We start from the raw sequence: 24,432 nt of genomic DNA on the forward strand, positions 1-24,432 counted from the left end.
ACAAGTGGATTAGATTAGTCAATATATCAAATTGTTTTCTTCAGAATCCTAGGGGTTCCTTGACAGTGCTTCAAAGGAGAAAGGGAGGCAAAACGGTGAAGGAGTTCCAGGTCCCCGACCTCTGATTCAACCAGATAGCTTCATTTTTATCAGTTTTACTGGAATTCTCCATAAGCTACTGTTGAATAAAGATGCCACCACCATACCCATACCCATACCCAGGTTTATAAATCAGCAAACTGGTTTTAGTCTTTCCTTCTAGTACTAACTTCTTATGACACAATACCTGTGTTAACCTGATGAAACTTAGTCTATAGTCACTGTGCCAAAAACTGAGAAGAATGGCATGTGAATCATTATCTTGAGATTTAGTCTGTGACCCCTGAGTCAAACTGGGAGTGCCCCCCATGCCCCCAAAATGTTCTTCCTCTGTCCTTAGGACCGACAGTCTAGGGATATAGATGCCAAAGTGAAGTGATCTCTGGGACAGAGGACTGTTCACCCCTGATACAAATTCTGCTGCCATTTAACTAAAGACTAAAAGGATGCAGAAATGGAAACGGCAGGAAATTGTCCTTAAATGATTTGGTTATTGCTGATGCTTCAGTAGAGGCAGTTGTTAGCTTGGTATGTATTGAGGGCTCAGGATGACCTCTCTTATCCAGAAATCTAGCTCCAAATGGTGTGAAATACCTATACTAACAATTAAACCAATATTAATAACTTCTTATGTGTCAGGCACTGTGCTTTATCTCCATTTTTATAACAGCCCTAAGAAATAGGTACTCTAAGGATCCCTGTGTTTTGAGTGAGGAACCTAAAAGTTAGAGGGGAAGTAAATCATCTGAGGTCACAGAGCTAGTAAGCTTGCAGAATCAGAACTTGAACCCAGATCTGACGGACAACAGAGCCCATGCTTTAAACACTACACTATACTGACTCTACTGGCAAGTAACTCTTTAAATGCCAATATTCTCAGCAGGTATAACAACACATTAAATCCAAATACCTTTATACAAATGAATTTATGAAATCTGTATAACACAAGAAATGGGGCAATATAAACTCATCTGGAAATGAGGAAACAGAAAGGGGAAGTGACACAAGAGAAGGAAGGAGCTTCATAAACAAAGTACAATCTCTACTTCCTTGACCCCGAAAGTTCAAAGTTGCCCTGTGCCACAACTATATTTTTGTCACATTTCCTCTAATAGACTATGCAATTTGAGGACAAAGATTAAATCTCAATCATCTCTGTAACTATAATGTGCAATTATTCAACTATGGTATGGAAGATAAAAAAATATTATATATGGGATGGATGAAACTCATAAGATGTGTTTGGAATAAATAAGTTACTACAGATAAAGTTAGGAAGACAGAGAGGGACCCGAGACTCCAGAGGCACTAAATATATGAGGCACACACAAAATACATACGACATACTACACAAGGCATTCAGTACTCACGAGGTCTTAAATAAGCCACTCACTGGTGATGCTCTTTGGCAGAGGTCCCTCATGTCCTCTGCCAAACAGAACCATCAAACCATCTAATGGGCTAATGAGTGAGCTAATGCTACTGGCCAGTGCACGTGCCTCTGCGCCCCTCCAAACAGAGCAAGTTTGTGTGATGGCCCCGGCACCTTCTGTCCTTGTGCCCCCTTGATCAAACTTCAGCTACAGTACCTGTAACCACACTATCATCGGCAGAGAGAGGCAGGACATATTAACCCAGGATTCAGGAAGTACAGCACCTCCAACTTGTATGTACCCTATCCTGTGTGTTCACCTATCCCATTTCTTTCCCCTTGCTTTTCACCCTGACTTTTGTGGGTTTTCTTTGTTTCTTTTTTGCTTTTGGCCACTCCACGCAGCATGTGGGATCTTAGTTCCCTGACCAGGGATCAAACCCATGTCCCCTGCAGTGGAAGTACAGATTCTTAACCACTGGACCGCCATGGAAGTCCCTCACCCTGACTTTTGAAGTTGATTTAATAAACCATGTAACTTGGGCCTCTTAACCTGGGCTGCAAGCCTTTTGGCTCTGTGACCTCTGGGATAGCTTGCCTAGTAATATACAGTTGACTGTTGAACAACATGGGGGTTATAGGTGCCGACCCCCGTGCAGTCAAAAATCCACATATAACTTTATAGCTGGCCCTCCATATCCATGGATTCAACCAACCACAGATAGTGTAGTACTGTAGCATTTACTATTAAAAAGAATCCATGTATAAGTGGACCCAGTTCAAACCTGTTATTCAAGGGTCAATGGTACTTAGAAGCTGCCATTGTATCAAGGCAATTTCCCACATTCATGGTGCCTTGCACAGTGCCTTGTCCATAGCCTGAATAAAATTAGCTCAAAACTCCACCTATGGCCACTCTGATTACTAAACAAGTTTTTTTGTTTTTTTAAAATATTTATTTATTTGGTTGTGCCAGGTCTTAGTTGTGGCAGGCGGGCTCCTGACTTGCAGCTCCTTAGTTGTGGCATGTGAACTCTTAGCAGGCAGGCTCCTTAGTTGCAGCTCATGGGCTCCTTAGTTGCGGCATGTGAACTCTTAGCTGCAGCATGCATGTGGGATCTAGTTCCCTGACCAGGGATCGAACCTAGGCCCCCTGCACTGGGAACGTGGAGTCTTAACCACTGCGCCACCAGGGAAGTCCCCTAAACAAGCTTTTAACTTTCTTTCTAACTCCCAAATAAAAGGACTGTTATGTGATGCCAGTGTCCTCTCTCTTACCTGTAAGATGGTGTTGCCTGCAAAGCCAAAGCCATCCTTCAGCAAGGCTGTGATGTAACTGAGATCCATGCACAGGAAAGGACTGCCTGAGGTGAAGTTTTCCAGGTTATCACATACTGGAGGTGACAGAAAGAGAAAAGTGGAATTCAAGTTTGCAGCCAACTGAGAGGTGTATGATTTTCTCTAAATACAGACTGAGAATAAGCAAAGCAGAATCCTCCATTCTCCTTCTCCCAGATGCCTGGGAGTCTTGGAGGCTAGAACTGTGCACTGACAGCCTCTGCAAGACCTCAGCTCATCAAGAACCAGCACATTTCTGATGTGACATCTAATCTACTCAAAGGTACATGGGTCCTAGTTTATTTGCTATGACATATATTCTATGATTTATAGTTGGGGCTTAATTCAACTAAGGCCCTTATATATTAAGACAGGGAAATACCAGTTAACCCTACTTCAGGGCCACTGGATAAGAACGATTATTTGCTTTTTTGTTTTTTTTTAATTTATCTATTTTTGGCTGTGTTGGTTCTTCGTTGCTGCGTGCGGGCTTTCCATAGTTGTGGTGAGCGGGGGCTACTCTCCGTTGCAGTGCGTGGGCTTCTCATTGAGGTGGCCTCTCTTGTTGCAGAGCACAGGCTCTAGGTGCCCGGGCTTCAGTAGCTGTGGCACATGGGCTCAGTAGTTGTGGCTCGCGGGCTCTAGAGCGCAGGCTAAGTAGTTGTGGCGCACAGGCTTAGTTGCTCCACGGCATGCGGGATCTTTCTGGACTAGGGCTTGAACCTGTGTGCCCTACATTGGCAGGCGGATTCTTAACCACTGCGCCACCAGGGAAGCCCTATTTGCGTTTTTGATGAACTCTTTCAAGGAAGCCTCTGTGGCTATTTTCCATATATTCTGGTGCTCAGTGTTTCATTACCACTGATAAAACTTTTTCAATTTTTTTTTAAAGAAAGGAAGAAAGAAATGTGGAAAGAAGAAAAGGTTTTCACCGTTTCTCCAAAGTCTCTTTTATTCTTATATTTTTCTTTGCCACTTAATGCTTTTAACTCCTGGTAAAGACAGGAAACCAACCTTCTGAGAGGCTTTCTGCTGGCCAAAGCACATTAGGTCACTTTAAGGTCACTGGGGGTGGCAGCCTCACGGGCTCACCTTCAATGGTTTCCACTGACTCTTACCTTCCCTTGCTTTCCTTTCAAAATCTTCAACTTTTAAAACACCCCCCTTTTCATAATCTGAAATGAAACAGAACAGTAGTTGATGTCAAAAAGCCTTCCAGGAAACATAAGGAAATTTATCCTAGGAAATTATCCTATTTATAATAATGAAAAACTAAAAATAAAATTTCCAACATTAAAGAATGGGATAAGCAAACATGACATATCCCTACAATATAATCTATACAGTTTATTTACTTATAATCTATTTTATGTTATGTGTGTGTGTGTGTATATATATATATATATATATATATATATTTTTTTTTTTTTTTTTTTTTCGTGGTACACAGGCCTCTCACTGTTGTGGCCTCTCCCGCTGCGGAGCACAGGCTCCGGACGTGCAGGCTCAGCGGCCATGGCTCACGGGCCCAGCCGCTTTGCGGCATGTGGGATCCTCCCGGACCGGGGCACGAACCCGCGCCCCCTGCATCGGCAGGCGGACTCTCAACCACTGCACCACCAGGGAAGCCCTGTTATGTATATTTAACTATAGCTAAAAAATAGGCCCATTAAAAAGGGGCCATTAAACACGTCAGAAAATAAGAAATTAATTCGTATCTCAGGCCATGACAGATCACATATATACATTCTCACAGCTAAACAAAATGTGTTACTATTATAAGGAAAAATGTTATAAAGGGGAAAGAGGAAACTTTTGGGAGTGAATATGTTCATTGACTTGAATTTGGTAATGGTTTCATGGGTGTATACATATGTCAAAACTTACCAAATTGTACACTTCAAATATGTGCATTTTATTTTATGTCAATTATACCTCCATAAAAATACTTAAAGAAAAAAAAGACTTCATGTGTATTTGTTTAGGCCATCTTCTAGCCCCAAAAGATTCGAAATCATATTCACTCTTCCACTTGGGTGACTTGGGAGAAAAGTACGGTGACCACCTTAACAAGGCACTGCAAATACTCCTTTTGTCCCTTTCCCTTCCCCACCACAGCCCTGCCCAGTCTCCCCCCTGCACTGACACCTGGAGTGAACTTACCAATCATGTCTGTGTCAACAGCTCGGTCATAATAGTAAGAGAAAGCGTAGAAGGAGCTTCTCTGGACCTCATCTGGCTGATGAAGTTTTCCTTGGACCACCCTCAGCACTTCAGCATAGCAGGGCTCAAAGCCCGCCTCCCCTGATAGGGCAAAAGGTGCACAGGGGCAAGGTGAGAAAGTGAGAGGCAAGCTGCTGAAGCCAGTGGAACAGCAGGAGGATCAAGGCGAGCTGAGGCTCAGGACAAAGGGCTTACAGACAAAGATGAACAAACTTTTGCAGCCTCATCCCTCTGGAGAACCAATACTTACTTCTCCACGGCAGGTCCCCTCCCTAACCTGTGTTCACCAAAAAAGCCACAGCCGACCTCGAGCTGCCCCTTAGCATCATGTTTCATGGCATTTATGAGAAGTATGCAGAGGCTCACCTGCCTCCTTCATGGGAAAAATCAAGTTTTTTCCTCGAGTTTAAGGTCTATGCCTTTTATAATACCTAAGATCAATTACTCTTCTCGTCTCAATTCTATAACTGAAATAGCTAAACATTAATTGGATCTGAAACAGTTTCACCCTGCTGAGGGCAGAGACCCTCAATACATTAGACCCAGGGTAAGAAGAGGTTTCTAATGGATCCACAACACCTGGGCAGGGAAAGAGCTGAACACAGAGTGACAGCTGCCTTGTTCACTGTCACTTCACACTACTCCTTGAAGGCACATCAGCATCTATTTGGAACTAGTTCCTGCAAAAGACAAGCTTCTCCTAGCTCTGGAGAAAGTTTCCCATGGAACTTTTGCAGACTTCTACTGTAAAAGTAATTTCAACCAGTGAAAAAATATCACCTGCCTTCTTGGTTGCCACCATACTGGTATTTCACACCCCCAAAGATCCACTCTGCTTCCAACCATCTTGGTAGACAGGCACTTCGGAAAGTGTGTCCATCAATTCCTGAAAGAAACCAGACCACAAAGAGGCAAGGGTGTGAGAGAGAAAGAGAGAGGAAGGAAAGCAAGAAGTCAGTAAGGTTGAAAGGAATTATCAAGGTGGCTGGGCCTTAAAATCATATGAAATTAGTTCCACGACTGCATACTACGATGGGGATTCTTAACTCAGGGTTCATAGATGGGCTTTGTGGGGTTGGTGAACCCCCTGAAACTACAGGCAAACTTTCATGCTTATGTCCATTTGGCAGAGGGGTTGATGGCTTTCATCACATCTCAAATCTAAAACCTACAATGGAATAAGTTCCCTCCTTTCTAAAAAAGGGAAAAAATACGATTCTACTTTTCTCATTGATTGTTGTGAGGCTTAAATAAAATACACTTGAAAATGTAAACTCTGAAATGCTATACACTCATCACAATAATAGCGTACTGTGAACCACACACCATAAAAATTAAAATAAATGCAAAACCTCTTTTAAGGTGAGGAAACGGGCACAAAAAGTTTAGCTACCTGGCCCGAAATTACAAGACTGGGACTGACCCTAGTTCTGCCTGACCCCAAAAGCTGAGCTCTTTACCTCTCTACTGCCTATGAAGAAAGGAATGGAGTTGTTCAGTTATTCCACCTTGTAAGTGGACTGCTGCTACCTGCACCTCCCACGTAAAACTAAGGGCTTGAGCTCCTGCCAAGTTTAACCCTTGAGTCTTGAATTTCTGCAGACACTTCAGCCCCCTGGCCACAGACCGTTCCCCCCCTATACCAAGAGACTTCATGCTGGAAATGGCTAATAATAGATACCAAAACATCTGACCTCATAAAGTAGAAAAGGAATTTGCCATTATGATGTCTATTATACAACACAGGTCTCTTACTTCAGCATAACCCTTTCTGCCATAGAATCACTGCCAAGGTAGGGAAAAGGCAAGCTGAGTACTGGTGTCACTCTCACCATACCCCAACCAGCACACCCAGACGAACCTTCTGTCTCCAGGGCTCCCAGAGCTGTTAGTCTTGCAGCTTTCAATCCAAATCCCAAGTAACTGTAAAATACAGGATTGACTAATTTCATGTGACCCTGAATTCTCTAGCCTAAAGCTCCCTCTTCCAAAAGTAACATGGTTTCTCTGTCTCACTCTGGAGGGAAGAAAACCTTGTTCTCTGTGCTCTATTCATCTCGTGTGGACAACAAGCAGTAATTCTTGCACAGTTCAGATCACGGCCTTGCAGGAAGAACTTCCCACAGCTATGCTTTAAAGGCCAGAGGCAGTGACACTTCCTAGGGTCCCACCCTGGGAACCATCCCCAGAAGAGATCTCATTATCTTAGCTCCCAGCCCAACTGTGATCAAATTCTAGGCTGGATTTTGAACATCTGAAGGTCAGCTTAAAAGCAGCTGACACAGAGCTTTGGCTCAACCTTCTCTGAGTGTCCTCTCTCTGGAGAAAACTTGATTCATATTACTTTCACTCTTATATTACTTATCTTTTACTCTTTTACATTATTTTTTAAAATCTTACATTACTTTTTACTTTATTACTATTATATGTTTTTGAGGACAAGAATGGAGAAAACTCTTGGGTCTCTTGGGCTTTGGTAAGTAGCTTAGGTTTCAGTTAACAGGCCTTCAGGGACTGGCAAAGACTTTGTAAGGCTGGTCAGATGCAATAATAGATGTGAAAATGTTTTGAAAAGTTAGGAGAATCATACAATGTGAAATATTATTATTCCTCCACGTCCCCCTCTTCACCTATGTGTATAGAGCTTATAAGTGCTGTTAAACATCTCAAAGGAAGTGAGGTAGCCTCTAGGGGTTTGTTCCAGCGTTTTCTGCAAAACAGAAAAAGCAAAAAGACTATTCACGATCCCCAATTACCTGAAGATGTTATCACCACCACCCCTATCCCTCCCCCCAAAAAAATAAGAGATGAAGGAGAAGATTAAACAACTAATCTCACAAGGCTTGAGGAATCAAAGGGACTGAACAGTGAGGGGAAGTTCGGTCAGTCATTAATTGACTTGACTCAGCCTGTTCGCGGGGGAGCTGCTGTCTGAAATGGGGCACCACTTCCTTAGCACCATGATATGCCTGCCAAGTGGGCTGGTAACCATACGTTCATACGTATCTGACTCACCTCAAACTGCGGCAGGAACGTGATTTGGGTGGAGGCACCCCCCAGGTCCAGAGTCCCCACAGTCTCCTGGCTGTGGCCATGCAGCTGACCTGTGAATGAGAGCCAGCTCTGAACATTTCTGTTTCCTGGACAGCCCAACACTCCTCTGTCTGCAATTTCTCTCCTGCTCTTGTCATATACTGGAGGAATTCTGTAAATACTCCACTGCTTCCCAGCCCCAAAGGCTGCCCACAAATGCTAACCTAGAAGGACTCTTGCTGCAGCTGAGGCCTTGAAGGCAGGTAATAGACACTAACTTTCTGTCTTTCCTCCCCACCCTCCTTCTTATTAAACAAAAGAAAGAACCTGGAGTGAACGCAGAAAAAAGTGAACAAAGAAAAAAAAGGTATTTTTGCTCCCTGACCATGTGTGAAACCCAGTTAAGGTCTTCGATAAACTTGAGAATATATTACCTGTCAGAAAATTCACAGTAACCCAAGCTAATATGCCTAAAAAAGGAGAGAAAGACAAAGATTATATCCAGAGCATTTTTTACCCCCGTTCCCTAGCCCCATCTTTGCTCTTTTTCTCTCTAAATTTCATGTCTAAAGCATACATTTCCCTCTCCCCATCTTTCCATTTCCTGCTATCCCCTTCCTCCTTGCTTATTTGTTCTCCTTATTATTCTCCTTACTTAGTTCCTTTTTTCTTCAGCACCCCCATCCCTGTTCCCAGTTCCTTTAATCAGATCTTTTATTAACCCTGGCCCTCTCCCCCTAGAACATACATCAATACCTCTCTCACCTTCATAGGATCCATCCATGATGCTAACACTGTCATCTGGTACCAGGAAAGGTGACTTCCTGAAGATCTCTTTTACCTAGAAAAAAAAGAAAGAAATCTGGATTCCCTAAGGCAATAGATTTCCGCATTTTGACTGTATCCTATAATGCTTAGAAAACTACACTCCTTTTCCCCAAGAAATTAGAGAAGGAACTAGACAAGAAATTATTGGTTGCTTGTAAAAAACAAAAACTACCTCAAAGAGCAGAGCCTGGGCTTTCTTTTCTGGCAGTAAGCGCAGTCCCGCTGTTGCCCTCAGGACCACTGGCGTTCTCTTCCAGTGACTTCGAGGGATTGAGTCTTTGGCCACCTCTAAGAGTTCTTGAACAGTCTCAGCACCCTTCAAAAGAGATGATTCACGTATCCAGTGAACAGTTCATTTAGTGGAGCTTGTCTATTCCCTCAGCGTGCTCTGGGAGAGTACCAGGAATGAGGTGGCAGAGGGCTCCAACCCTTCTCTGCTCCATAGAGCAGAAACCTAAAGAAGCGGGCTTCCTTGAAGAAGGAGAAGCCATTTCATTTTGATTAAGTTATAATAAAAATGATTCTTGGGCTTCCCTGGTGGCGCAGTGGTTGAGAATCCGCCTGCCGATGCAGGGGACGCGGGTTCGTGCCCCGGTCCGGGAGGATCCCACATGCCGCGGAGCGGCTGGGCCCGTGAGCCATGGCCGCTGAGCCTGCGCGTCCGGAGCCTGTGCTCCGTAACAGGAGAGGCCACAACAGTGAGAGGCCAGCGTACCGCAAAAAAAAAAAAAAAAAAAAAAAAAAAAAAAAAGATTCTTTTACAGTGTGGTCATTTTAATTGTTATTTTATCTCAAATAAAAATTAGCTTCACAGGGGAGTTCCCTGGTGGTCTAGTGGTTAGGGTTCGGTGCTCTTACTGCTGTGGCCCAGTTTCAATCCCCTGTTGGGGAACTGAGATCTCATAAGCAGTGTGGCACAGCCAAAAAAAAAAAGCAAAGCAAAGAAAAATGGTATCTAATATTAAAGAATTTCATATTCATTCACTAATAACATATTTTAAAAAATTAGCTTCAGGCCAGAAAGTTGGTATGGTGAAGGAAACAAGGCTTGGAGTTAGAAGACTTGCTCGTTAGCCCTGGGGCCTAACATAGGTCACTTGGCGCTCCTGGGGCTTGGTCTCCTCAGCTGTGAGATGGAGATACCATCATACAAAACTGTTGTATGCGTTAGATGTGGCAGACTGCGTGGAGCTGCCACAAAAATGCCAGCTGCAGCTGTTATTATGCTACCCCTTTTATGACTTCTACAAGGACAGAACACATCAGGTTCAGTTTTGCATTACCAGCACCTACCTGCATGGCACACAGCAGATGTTCAAATTATGATATGTTAAAAACCATTATTTTAAAGCCATTGTTTCTCTGAGTAAACATCTGTTCTGACAACACACTGCCTCTTAATCATTATAATTATTAGCAACCACAACACAATTTTACTCTCCAAATGTCAAATCAGTTTCTAATAATGTGGTTGCTTTCAACAGCTCCTAATTTTCTAGCACATTTGCCATTTCATAACAGCAAGCTAAGAAAATAAACATCCTCTCAGTTGTTCAAGTTCAAGCCATTTTTAACATCAGGTGTTCCTTTAGTTAATGATTACACTTGTGACACTGAACAACACCTTTATATATGCTACCAAAGTTCAACATTCTGCCTTATTCTATTTTATATCATTGTGGCCTCTGACATGGGGTGCTGTATGTTGTGAGAGCTCAAATGTGAAATACAGTTATGACAGAACTCTACATTCATCTTCTATTACTGAAAATTTTTGTTGTCGTGGGTTTTGCCCAATTTCTAGAATATAAGCATGGTTCTGTGCTGTATAAGGGCACTCTGAAGTGGAGTTCACTGGATCTATAGTCCCTTAATTGCCGTGTGTATACCTCCTACCTTATAGAACTTCACAAGCATTTTCTGCATCTACATTAATTGATGCAGTTGATGGCTTCAAATCAAAATCTTAAACAGTAAATACAAAGAGCGTGGCTTCTTTTTCTTTTTTTTTTAAACATCTTTATTGGAGTATAATTGCTTTACAGTGGTGTGTTAGCTTCTGCTTCATAACAAAGTGAATCAGCTATACGTATACATATATCCCCATATCTCCTCCCTCTTGTGTCTCCCTCCCACCCTCCCTATCCCCTGCCTCTAGGTGGTCACAAAGCACCAAGCTGATCTCCCTGTGCTATGTGGCTGCTTCCCACTAGCCTTCTATTTGACATTTGGTAGTTCTTGAAAGACAGTGTTATCCCTGCATGGCCACAATCTATTTTCACACCTCCTTCTACCTAAGCCCTGGTGAGCCTGGGGTGTACAATTACTGTTATCCAGGAGATTAGCTAGGACAGAAAACTGATCTCACACATGACCTCAATATCAGTAGTGGACAGCATGAGATATTTAACAGCAGTGGTGTGGTCAAGTTATCAAGGCATTTGAGAATCGAAACATCTAATTGTAAAAAACTCACCTGCTTAGGTTGATCTACAAAAGCAGAAAGTCCTGGATTCACAGAATCAAAAATTTCCCCTTCCAGAATCGGAAGCTGTCCTATGTTGTCCATGGAGCAAAACAGAAGAGAGATGGCTGATTATCAAAAGTTAGGCTGTCTCTGGACTTCCCTGGTGGCGCAGTGGTTAAGAACCCACCTGCCAATGCAGGGGACACGGATTTGAGCCCTGGTCCAGGAAGATCCCACATGCCATGGAGCAACTAAGCCCGTGCGCCACATCTACTGAGCCTGCGCTCTACAGCCCGTGAGCCACAACTACTGAGCCCGTGCACCACAACTACTGAAGCCCGTGCACCTACAGCCTGTGCTCTGCAACAAAAGAAGCCACCGCGATGAGAAGCCCACGCACCGCAACGAAGAGTAGCCCCAGCTCGCTGCAACTAGAGAAAGCCCACGCACAGCAACAAAGACCCAAGGCAACCAAAAATAAATTAAAAAAAAAAAAAAAAAGTTAGGCTGTTTCTGATTCTGGGCTCTGTATCATATTAACCTGCTACTTCCCCCAGCTTTTCCAAGTCATCCCACCTGTGAGGAATGGCTTGCAGGAGTATTGGGTAGGGGGATAGAGGATGAAAAGTAATCACTGAGGGTCCCTCTGCCATTTCTCTGGTGGACACCTAGCTTCTACTCCTTTCCCTAGACTCTGTGTGTAACTTGAGGATAGAACACTGAATATTTAGAAAATGTTAATCTTCAGGGTCCCCCCATCCCCTTTTCCAAGGATGGTAGTGATCTTTCTCTCAAGACCACTCTCAATATTCTGGACTCTGGAGTAATAGTCACCTTTAGAGAAAAGGAAAGACACATTACAGCTATACTTCTTGGACACATGGGTTTCAGACTACAGGCAGTCCAGATCTCTCTTAATTTCACACGAATTAAACCATATGTGTTCAGTTATAGTCCAAAGTGTTCTCTGAAGAAAGACATTCAGTCGCTGTAAGATTCTGTAACTGACATCACACACTCTCAGCACATTTATTTCTGGGAGGAGTTGCTAAAGTATGGATTTGTCGACTCTGGTGAGGGTACCAGTTGCACGTACCTGGTAATTTCTGCACAAAGGTGTAAACATGAATTCGAGTTCCAGTGCTCCCTGCATCAAACATAATTCCATACAAGGTGCTGGCACTGACATTGATGGGGCACATGGAAGACAGGAAGACACCCTCAAACCAAGTCTGTTGGTCTCTGTGGAAGACAGTGCTGCAAACACAGGACACTACCAGCATGAAAAAGGCTGCCCCCTGGGAAATGGCCATTCTCTTCCAAGATGTAGTGAGTCTTTTGTTACAGACGCAGTGCTGCTAACACACCTGCAGTGGCTTATAGGACAAAGACACGCAAGGTTAGACCAACTGGCCTCTTTGTTTACACTTGTAAAAGAAGAAACATCCGTTATAGAAATCCCACCCCTTTCCCTAAGCTGCTCCTTCTCTATTCCTAATAACCAGCACAACAAGCTAGACCAGGGTGACATAGGCTCTTAGCACCTTTTCTGAAGGGTATCTGGTTGCAAAGGGACATTGGGATTTGACATATATTTTCCCATGCTCTGCTTTTAATTGTAGGGTGGATCTCACATACTCAAAGGCTCTCTCTGCCACCCTGCTCCTAATGTTGAATCTAATTTTTTTCTTTCCATTTTGACAATTTTGTCTTTAGACCATATACTAACACTTCCTCTCTCTTTCCCTCTCTTTCTTCTTCTTCTTCTTTTTTTTTTTTTTGCCGTACTGCGTGGCTTGCGGGATCTTAGTTCCCTGACCAGGGATCAAACTGGTGCCCCCTGCAGTGGAAGTGTGGAGTCCTAACCACTGGACCGCCAGGGAAGTCCCTCTTTCTTCTTTTTGACTGATAAACAGAAGCTTCAATTTCTGAATTAAAAAGTTATAAAAAAGTTACAAAGTCCCTGGTATTGGGGTGTTCACAGCCTTTAAAAATCAGGCCACCTGTGACAACAATATGGCCAGTGGCTTGCACATTCAACCACATTTTAAGGAAATAAATCAACTTAATTCAAAAACACTTAACTAGACCATTATGGTTTTAAAAACATCCTTCACAGGTTAGGCCATGTTATCTCCATAAGAACTTAGAGCAGGTGGGCAAATTAAGACAGAAAGGCTCAATGACTTGATGAAAGTCATAAAGCAGGTCAGTGGTGAGTTATGGCAAGTTACTGCCTGTATTTCTTAACATGTCCTTAGCAAGACAAAAAACTTATAAGTGTTCAGCACTGTTTGTTCTGGATTTGTATATCATGGTAGGCTGGGTACAAATGATGCAGAAAACCTAGAATGAGATACATGGAAAAATGTCTCCAGCATAGGCTGTATTTTCTCCTGGTATTAATGAAGAATGCTGTATCTATTCTCTAAGATTTAAGGCTTCCTTAATTGCCCTTTATGTACTTTGCTCAAAACTGTTTTGGGTCTTCTGATCCAGCTTTCACCTCTGAACTTCTCCTTGTGTGAGTCATAGCTACTAGTTAAACAAGATCTAACTCCAAAGTCCCCATTCCCAGTCCGCAAATCTCTAACAGAATACTTGGTATATTTGGAGTACAGATTGAGGATCCTTAATCATTCTCAGGTTTGTTGATCTCCCAGGGTTCATTTTATCAAAATGCCTCCCTTCCCAGGTGACATATCATATAAAATAAAGCTAATTAAAGTTAATTGCATTTGGAATGTAAAACTATTTAAAATAACTAGAGTTGTTCTGAAGTACCTCAAAGGCAGAGTTAGAATTATCAGTTTGAGCACTCTTCAAGGCTGAACTTCTGTCGTTAAGAATGAGAGCTACTGGCTAAGGAAAGGAAAACTTAGAATCTCAAACAAAGGAAGCTGATCTCAGGAAATCAACCACTGCAACGGGGCAGCTGCTTGGCCAGATTCGTACTCACATCTTAAATCACTCCCTTTGGTGGATTCTTCTTTTACAGCAACTAGGCTGGTCATGTGGATCAATCTAAAGAACTGAAAAAAACAACCTTTCAGATTCTGAGTATTAACAGATCCCTGCCTTGTCCAAAGCTCAAACCACATTTGGACATTCCACATTCCACATTCTCATTCTCAGGAAGTGTATTTAGGGCCTCTCCAGTCACCAGCCTGCTTCCATCACTATGACTGATTCCACAGCAACTTCTTCAGGGCTCACTCATATTTTCTCTATTATTGTGGTTTCTGAAAAGAAACTGCTCCAGCTACTGTTTCCATTAAGCAAACATTTGTTTTCTTCCAAAAGAAATTTCAAGGAGAAAAAAAAATGCATAATAGGTATCTGTTTTCATGAAGTGAAAACTGCAGTCCTACCAGGTGTTCAGTGTAAACTAAACAGTAGATTTTAGAAAAAGCAAAGGATGAACACATAAAACGCACCTTCTGCTCTCAACCCTTACCTTCTAACACCACTTCCAATCTCATTTTTAAGATTAGCTACTTTAAGGATGGTATTAGAAAGGCTTACAACTTAGAGCACATATAATGGTGCACTATTTTACATGACACAACCTACAAGGCTTGCTCAAATGTCCCCTTCTCAGAGAGTCCTTCCTTGTCTACTATATTTAACATCGCAACCCACCTGGTCACATGTACGTCTTCTACCTTCCTTCCCTGTTTATTTTTCTCCACAGCACTTCTCACCTTCTAATACACTACATAATTTAATACTGGCACATAGTACGTGTTGAATATATATCCTGAAGGGATGAACAGTGATCCAGTGACTCAGGGACTGTATCTCATCCATTTAATAAGAATATAATAGCTGACTTCTTTCCAAAAGGAGATTAACTACCCATCCATGGGAAGATCATGATTCCAAACTTCAAAGGATGGATTGTTTCTCCCAATGTGTTAATTATTTACAAAGTTTTATACGCTACTCAAAATAATGTACATAGACTGGAGAGTATATATCAGTATATTTAAATCGACTCCTTTCAGAATTGGTCTTCTCAATCTCTCTGGCTATCTCCTTATTCACCCCCAACAAAGCCCTCTCTTCAATTCTTTTGAGACTTTGGTGCCAGCTAGGGTTTGTCACTATGCCCATCTCCTTCTAAGGTCTTTTCAGTGCATCTTTGTCTCTGTAGTAAACACCAGTCCTTCCTCCTCAGCCTCCCCAGAGCATCACACTCTGGATTCCCTTCTTCCATGTCACCCAGAGCTTGAGTCCACAATCCCACAGGACGCGGGCCCCACCTGTGTGCTCACCTGCTCGTGCCTGCCCGATCTCTGTGAATCCTTGCTTTCACTGTTGGTTGCCTTTTGCTCTTTGCTCCTATTTCAGCCTTTCTGAATCAAGCTAGCTTCGTGAATCACATTCACCTTTGTGCTAGTTTGCAACTAACACATGGCATTCTGCTAACTCACTCCCTTCTGTATCCTTCATTCCTCCCTTATCTACCTTTTTTCTGAGTATATATACATGATTGTCTGGTTCATCTACTTTTATAATAGTTAAGTGCCAACTGGCAGAATTACTGCCTATAGGGCTGAAGTTGCTGAGGAACTGAATTCTGTGTGGTTTCTACATAGGAGATTATAATTAATGTTTTTACAACATTATTTAATAATGCTATGTTTACAATTAAAAATATGTAACCATGTAAGAATATTATTGATTCATGTTTTTACAACATTAGCCCAATAGTAGAGAAGTGAACAGTTCTCCTCAATAGCTTCCATCCTTGAGATGAACTTAGAAGGCTGGCATTGAACTGTCTAATTAATAAGCATCACTGAGTTTCTAATATATACCAGACACTGTGCTAGCTTCTAGATACAAAAGAGAATTCAAATATAGGCCCAGCTCTTGAGATCTCAGCTTACTAGAAGGAACAGACAAACCAACAGCTATAATGTCCTGTGGCAAGTTCTCTGACAGAACTATGCACAGGGTATGACAGCAATGGACATAAGGGACAAGTAACTCATCTTAGAAGGAGAAGGATGGAGGTGGAAGGGAGTGGGAGGCTTTTTAAGGGACGAGAGGCATAACCTGAGTCCTGAATCAGAGACAGGAATTACCCGGGGGAAGTGACACAGGAGAACCTTGAGAACTTCATATATTAAGAGTTCAGTATGGCTGGAATGTAGAGGTGTACCAGAATAAAGAGGACAGGTGTGAGAAACCACTGTTCTGGAGGCATCAAATCAGATTTCCAAATAAGTGGGCTTGTTTCCCTTATATAGTTCCATGGTGACACCTGACAGTTATTTATGGCTTTCTATTCCCTCCTTAAGCAAATATCTATATTGACTGACCTGAATAAAATGACAGTATTTCCCAACAGTGTAAAATAATGGAATGAGAGAGGTGACTAGAAAGGTCTACCAAACGTCTGAAAACACTGACATGTAGAAGCTCCCACCGCCAATTCTTCTGAGTTCCACAGCATAGCTGGCTTCAACAAAGTTAAAAATTAAACATAAAGCAAGTTTAAAGTGTAACTAGAATGAAATTTTTAAACAATAAGCTGAACCATGGGAATGGATTAGCCAAAACACCCAGAGCCTAAGTTAGCCAAGCAAAGTAAAACCAAGGTGGGTCTAAGAAGGTAAGTCTGAGACAGATTTCAGCACGGCAAGCAATGCCTCATTTGAGGATGTAACTTAGGACTTCATACCTGATACCAAGGGCCAGAGCCCTGGAACACTTTGCTATTTGAAGGATGTATAGGTGAAGGTACATAATATCTTTTGTATTTCTAAAGCCAAGTACTGAGCGGGGAACATGTCAGACATCAGGAAATACGTCCTAAATGGACTTGGTACAGTTGGGCTAATGGTATCTGCAGACAGGAGCGCTGGGGCAGGCAGCACCCTCTTTCCCAGTGTCTTACTCTGGGGCAGGCAGCACCCTCTTTCCCAGTGTCTTACTATGGCTATGTATCACATCCACAATTCCCATTTCCCCTCCAAAGCAGCCTATAGGAGTGCTACTCAAGGAAGTATATTTATTCACATATTCATTCGTTCATTTAGCCATTCCAGAAATTATCAGTTGCCTAGTGCTACTTATAAGTATAGCAGGCAAAGATGAATCATCTTAGACCTGCCCTTTACGAGACTACTGTAGGGCTTCCCTGGTGGCGCAGTGGTTAAGAATCCACCTGCCAATGCAGGGGACCTGCTGCGGAGCAACTAAGCCCGTGTGCCACAACTACTGAGCCTGCGCTCTAGAGCCCGTGAGCCACAATGACTGAAGCCCGTGCGCCTAGAGCCCGTGCTCCGCAACAAGAGAAGCCACCGCAATGAGAAGCCTGCATACTGCAGCGAAGAGTAGCCCCCGCTCGTCACAACTAAAGAAAGCCTGCGTGCAGCAACGAAGACCCAATGCAGCCAAAAATAAATTAATTTTTTAAAAAAAGAGAGACTACAGTAAACAGGAAAAAAATACATGTCCATTTAATTACCTTTGTAAAGTTAAAATGTGACAAGTACCACAGTTCCATGCTCTGAGATTTCAAAGCAGGGAGAGATTACTTCCAGCTGGGATGATCAGAGAAGGCCTTGTGAAAGCGGTGGCATTTGAGGATACTGAAGAGGGGAACTAGGGACAGGAGAGGAGCGCTTTTCAGGAAAAAGAAATAATATGAATCAAGACACGGATACAGAAAGGGGATGGGGGAACCCCAAGGGATAGTAAACAGAGCAGTTTGACTAATTGTAGTAGAAAATAAAATTGTAAAGGCAAACTGAGGTCAGATAGTACAACACACCAAATACTCAGCTAAGGAATTCAGACTTTACTTTGCAGGCGATGGGAAGCCATTGAAAATTTTGAGCAAGGGAGTGTCACAAATATGAACCTGGCAGTTACATGTAAGAAGGATTAGGGTGGGGAGCCTTGGTAGGTTCCACTCACTTGTCTAGTTCTACAAGTGTTTACTGGTGCCTACAAAGTACCAGGTGCCAGAGAATTAAAGGTGAATAAACAGACTTTTTAATTCAAGATGCTCAGAGTGTGACAGATGTGACAGATACATATACAAATAACCACATCTTTTAAAGTTAATAACAAAAATGCAAAAGGAGCCCAAAGCACAGATGACTAACTCTACCTAGAGGATAAGGAAAGGCATTTAGATGACATTTAAACTGATTATGAAAAATGAGCAGAAGTACCTACATAAATAATAGAGACATGTGGACAAAGAGCAGAGGGACTATGAAAAGATGAAAACAGATAGCAGGGAAACTATGGATAGTCTGACTTCATTTTTAAATTTCCTCAAGAATTTTCTGTCATATGGATTTGAGAAACAAAATGAAAACAAAAAAATAGAAGATCAGAGGGGAAGAGGTATAAGGTGGTTAGCATTTAATGCAGAGGAAAGACTGTGGCCAAAGGAAAACAATCTGAGGTAATAATAATAATAGCAGCTATTATTTATTGAGATCTTAGTATCTGCCAAGCACTATGTGAAGTATTTCACATGGATTATCTCATTTAATCTCACAATACCACCCAGTGAGGTAGTTCTATTATTAACATCCCCATTCTAGAAATAAGAAAACTGAGGCTTAAGTAATTGAAGACCACACAGTAGATAAGTGAAAAGAGCCGGAAATCAAACCCAGATGGACTAATTCCAGAGCCCACAGTTTTAACTGCTAGGTCACAGGAAAGGTCAGCCAGTGTGGGACTAGGGAAAGGTAGCTATGGGGGTGGGGAAGACAGTGCAGAGCAGAGAAAGATGGTCAAAGACTGGCATCAGATGTGAAAGTCTTAACAGTAGCTTGATCTCTTTCCTGTGCATGACCAGGAGCTTTTGATCTGTTTCCTGCTGGTCTACCTTTATTACATTTCCAGAATCTGACCATTTCTGACCACTTCCACCAAAACTGCCTTGGCCGGAGCCGCCATCATCTGTCATATGATTTACTCTAATATTGTCCTAACAGATCTCTTTTACCCTGACTCCCCTAGAGTCTATCTTTAACAAGCAACTAAAGTCATCCTTTAAAATGTAAGTTAGAGCATGTCTCTCTTCTGCAAAGTCCAACAATGACTTCCCATTTCCCTCAGAGTAGCAAGGTCCAAACAATAGCCTTCACGGATCCACCTGCTCTGCCTCCTACCCCATTACCTCTCTGCCTCATCTACTGACAGTTTTCACCTCACTCACCCCACCCACACTCTGTGCTTAAATGTCACACATGCTCCTGCCTTACGGCCTTTGCTCTAGCTGTCCCCACTGTCTGGAACAATCTTTTCCCATATATCCACTTGATGAATTCCTGCAACTCCTTCAAATCATTGTTCAGATGCCGCTTCCGTATAGGGGCCTATCTTTACTACTCTAAGCACTCTCCCTCACGCTCCCCTACCTCCATCTGCTTTCTCAATCCCCCTTACACTGGTCTACTTTTTTCCTCCACACCACTTATCAATTCTAACATACTAGAGAGATTATTTACTATGCTTACTATCTGCGTTTCTCTGATAGAATATAAGCTCCTTGAGAGCAGAAATCTTTTTCTGTTTTGATGTAGCCCAAGCTCCTAGAAGAGTGTCCATCCAGTAAGGTGCTCAATGAGAAGTGACAATAGGAATAAAGTGCAAAGTGACATAAAAAGGGAGAATACTTTCATAAATAGTTAAACTTTTAAGAGAGAATGATTAATGAATACCTATTCAATTTGCTTTAGGAGAAGCTATAATTTTCTTTTTCTGAACCTATTAGTTCTATAGCTAAATTCAATCTCTCTAACCAAACACATTCAACTGTTAAAACTGTGATAAAGTGATTTTCCAAAAAAAATCTAAAAGATAGTAAACACTGTTTACATTGTCCAAATTCTCTTCTACATATCTAACCAATAAATATTTTAGGATACTGTACCTTAGTTATCTATTGCTGCACAACAAATAACCCCCAAACTTAGTTGCTTAGAATGACAATAAACATTTATTATCTCATAGTTTCTAGTTCAGGAATTTGGGAGTGGCTTAATTTGACAGTTCTGGCTCAGGGTCTCTCATGATACTGTAGTCAAGACGCAGGCTGGGGCTGCAGTCATCTGAAGGCTTGGATAAGGCTGAGGACCCATCTCCAAGATGGCTCACTCAATGGTTGGCAAGCTGATCTTGGCTGTTGGAAAAAAGTCTCAGTTGCTTCCCACATGGACTCTCTATAGAACCTTAAATGTCTTCACAATGTGCTGGCTGGCTTCCTCCAGAGTGGGCAATCCAAGAGAGAGCAAGGCTTTGTATGACCCTTCAGGTCATACACTATCATTTTCCCCATATTCCATTGGTCATACAGACCAATGCTGATGAAATGTGCAAGAGGACTACACAAGGGCACAAATACTAGGAGGTGAGGATCAATGGGGCCATCTTGGAGGCTGGCTACTGCCAGTTATAACCAGTATTTGTATAGTATTTTGTATTCAGCTTTTTCTTTCCAGTTTACATATATTCCTATTAACACAACTTACATACTTCTTGCTTTAGAAACTATATGTTATTCCAATGATATTAACTCTTTTTCATAAATTTATTTATGTTTTAGTTTTGGCTGTGTTGGTTCTTCGTTGCTGTGTGTGGGCTTTCTCTAGTTGCGGCGAGCAGGGGCTACTCTTTGTTGTGGTGCACAGGCTTCTCATTACGGTGGCTTCTCTTTGTTGCAGAGCACAGGTTCTAGGCGTGCAGGCTTCAGTAGTTGTGGCTCACGGGTTCTAGAGCGCAGGCTCAGTAGTTGTGGCACACGGGCTTAGTTGCTCCGCGGCATGTGGGATCTTCCCGGACCAGGGCTCGAACCCGTGTTCCCTGCATTGGCAGGTGGATTCTTAACCACTGTGCCACCAGGGAAGTCCCTCCAATGATATTAACTCTTAAAAATTAAAAATGTCATAGACTTTTAACTCCTCTGAAAATATCATATCCCACCACTTGAAGCCATTCATTTTTTCTGTTTCAGTCCCAATATTTTACTTAAGGAAAAGAATTAAAGTCAGAAAAACTACAATTCAAACAATGTCCTGCTTGTTTCTAAGAGTGTTAAATACTTCAAATAAAAGTCAGATAATTTTAGAAAAGAGTAGGAAGAAAAGAAGTGAGTCATTACAGATATCAGTTAATAACTGAATAATGAAAATTAAATACTAAATCAAGGAAGATACAGAGTGAAAATATATTAACAGAATAGCAACTTTCTTCATGCTACATACAGAAGAAAAATTCTAATACGATGCTAGTATTAATAATTAATACTTAGGAATCTGCCTGCCAATGCAGGGGACACGGGTTCAAGCCCTGGTCCGGGAAGATCCCACGTGCCGCGGAGCAACTAAGCCTGTGCGCCACAACTACTGAGCCTACGCTCTAGAACCCGCGAGCCACAACTACTGAGCCCACGTGCCACAACTACTGAGCCCGCGTGCCACAACTACTGCAGCCCGCATGCCTAGAGCCTGTGCTCCACAACGAAGAGAAGCCACCGCAATGAGAAGCCTGCACACCACAACAAAGAGTAGCCCCCGCTTGCTGCAACTAGAGAAAGCCCGCGCACAGCAATGAAGATCCAAAGCAGCCAATAAATAAATAAATAAAAATAATTAATACTTAGGTACTGAAGAGATATTTGGTAGAAAGGGATAAGACTGACAACTGGCACAGATTTGAAAACCACTGAAAAATTTTATAACAAGCATTTTTCAAATATTAACTAGATAAAGAAAGGTTTATTAAAAAAAACAACTTTTATTAGATTGTTGCCAAGGAGCTATAATAAGACCTGTGAGCATGGAAACTACAGGGGAGAGATAGAACAGGAAAAAGAATTTCCCAATAATATGAGTTGTCTCATGTTGGTGGGGAGAGGAGAATTCTTGCCCCAAGGGCTCAGCCCAAACCTGATCACATTGTCCAAGTGGATTCACAAATCAATAGGCTGGTTGAATGAGATTTCTTTCAAGGTCCCTTCAACACTAAGATCAAATACTCTCTCAATAAAGGAATTGGAATTGGTAGTTACCAACAAATATAAACAGATTACTTCTTTCAGTACTTTATTCCACTTTAATAAAATCATTAGACATATGTCAAGAAGGCCCAGTCTGTACAATGAACCATCTGAGCCTTATACTGAAATGAGGTCAGGCAGTGCATGATTTCATTGTTCATTGTTTCAGGCCTGACTTAGCTGCAATAATCACCGCATAGGGAAGCTGTTGCTACTGCTGCCTCACTTTCCTCACAAGTCACAAGGCCTTTTCTTCCCTATTCATTAAAAGTAGAAAGTCCTTTAGGTAAGAAGATTCTATTAATCAGGAGAGGATTAATATTGCCCCAATGAGCAAATATAATGAAAATCTAAGGTGATAAACTATCTCTGCCTCCAAACCCATATCCACCATGGGAGGCACTTATTTGCAGAAGAGGAATTGCAAGGATCAGTGCCATGTGTCACTGTTTATACTGGAGTTTGTGGGAAGAGAAGTGAAAACATATTTTCCCTTTCTTGTTATCAACTGAAAAACAGCTACTCCTTCAAACATGTTGAATCAGTATGAAAAACTTGAGAAAGGCAAATATTACAATGATACCTCATGTATAAAGCAAGGAATGGGGTGCCATATAAGTACATTTCCTCAAATGTGTCTTTTTTTTAAAACATTTATTTATTTAGGCTGCATCAGGTCTTAGTTGCGGCACGCAGGATCTTCATTGCTGCACGTGGGATCTTTTAGTTGAGGCATGCGGACTCTTAGTTGCGGCGTGTATGTGGGATCTAGTTCCCCGACCAGGGATCGAACCTGGGTCCCCTGCATTGGGAGCGCCAAGTCTTACCCACTGGATCACCAGGGAAGTCCCTCAAAGATGTCTTTACAATATTTCTTCTCTAAATACCATAACATTTTTATTTTAATAGTGTTTGGTAAACATGTTTCTAAAGTGACATTTTATTTATGGTTCAGAGTTACGATTATGATCATCAGCTATATTTTTCTGTAAACTTGGGATGCCTTCAGGGACTTTCTGCCCTTCTGCCAACTAATAGTTGCAGATTGCTATGCTTTTTGAGCTAGTTTTCCTTGACATCATACTATCTATTATCGCTGATCAGTGTTGTCATGTGCCTGACTCCTTCAATAAGCTGCCATCATCTAATTTTAAAATATCTTTTGTGGGATATGAACCAGAGAGCCATAATCATGAGACTTTTATGTCAACTTACACAAATGAGGGCCTCTCCAACATATAAGGGGTGTGGAATCTGTGACAGCTTTTACTGGCTCATTGATCCCTTTCCATTTACTATCAGCTCTCAGCTAGGAATAAGAAAGCATAAATCTGACCTATCGAAAAGTAGGGTATTACTTTATATAGGTTACTTACCAATATCTTCTTTTCCTTCTAGGCTTTCCGCTTTGTTTCCTTCAACTAATGTATCACTTTTTCAACCTATAGAAGATGGACATGGATACTCATAAGACCAAAGTTCTCTTTTTTTCTCTCTTGTCACTATGCCTATTTTTGATTCAATTATCTCTTTTTGCATTTCTGTTTTCAATCTATTCAGGCTCTGGAAAGCAGATCACCAAGTTAATCTCCTGACTTGTAGTCTAGTACTCTTGGGCTCTTTCTCCTCTTTCACAATTTCTTTTCAAACTACAACTGCAGCCATTCTAATAAAATCACTTGTTTACAAAAGCAGCAATAACAAGGGGAAGCAAGGCACACTCCCTCTGAAAGCTAGAATACATTACTGTGTAGATGTATGTGTGCACATGTACTGGGGGGCAGTGATTAAAGAGCTAATCCATAAACAAAGTACATAAGTTTATGCACTTTGTGAGGTCTTTTTTTGGCTGTGAAGAACTCAAATACCAGTTGTGTGTTCCACAACGTGCTCGAGAGTGGTACTATTACATAATGAGTATGTGGTTAAAAGGGCCTAAGCCAATCCCAGTCCTAGGTACATATCCACAAGATTAAAAACAGGGACTCAAATAGATATTTCTATACCAATGTTCACTGCAGCATTATTCACAAC

The 24,432-nt window shown here is 41.9% G+C and overlaps 1 protein-coding gene across 19 annotated transcripts in view; it reads right to left on the reverse strand.

The window, feature by feature from the left end:
- ENTPD5 (ectonucleoside triphosphate diphosphohydrolase 5 (inactive)) overlaps positions 1-24,432 on the reverse strand; it is a 36,501-nt gene that overhangs the window by 4,357 nt on the left and 7,712 nt on the right. For 13 of the 19 annotated variants that reach the window (XR_007475935.1, XM_033400992.2, XM_049706782.1 and 10 more), the window contains 14 exons: positions 23,775-23,840; positions 14,320-14,392; positions 12,457-12,736; positions 11,370-11,449; positions 9,066-9,209; positions 8,831-8,906; positions 8,500-8,535; positions 8,048-8,136; positions 7,663-7,742; positions 6,894-6,955; positions 5,817-5,918; positions 4,973-5,113; positions 3,928-3,984; positions 2,750-2,865 (listed from right to left, as the gene is read on the reverse strand). Coding sequence is in view for 18 of the 19 variants with exons in the window: in XM_033400992.2 (XP_033256883.1) it covers positions 2,750-2,865; positions 3,928-3,984; positions 4,973-5,113; positions 5,817-5,918; positions 6,894-6,955; positions 7,663-7,742; positions 8,048-8,136; positions 8,500-8,535; positions 8,831-8,906; positions 9,066-9,209; positions 11,370-11,449; positions 12,457-12,673 (1,200 nt within the window). In the remaining variant the exon portion in view is untranslated. Of the gene's footprint in view, positions 1-2,749; positions 2,866-3,927; positions 3,985-4,972; positions 5,114-5,816; positions 5,919-6,893; positions 6,956-7,662; positions 7,743-8,047; positions 8,137-8,499; positions 8,536-8,830; positions 8,907-9,065; positions 9,210-11,369; positions 11,450-12,456; positions 12,737-14,319; positions 14,393-15,637; positions 16,048-23,774; positions 23,841-24,432 lie in introns of those variants that run through there. The other 6 variants (XM_033401524.2, XM_049706786.1, XM_049706783.1 and 3 more) reach the window with 4 other exon arrangements.

This window comes from Orcinus orca, chromosome 2 (assembly GCF_937001465.1).
Source record: "Orcinus orca chromosome 2, mOrcOrc1.1, whole genome shotgun sequence".
NCBI classification, from domain to species: domain Eukaryota; kingdom Metazoa; phylum Chordata; class Mammalia; order Artiodactyla; family Delphinidae; genus Orcinus; species Orcinus orca.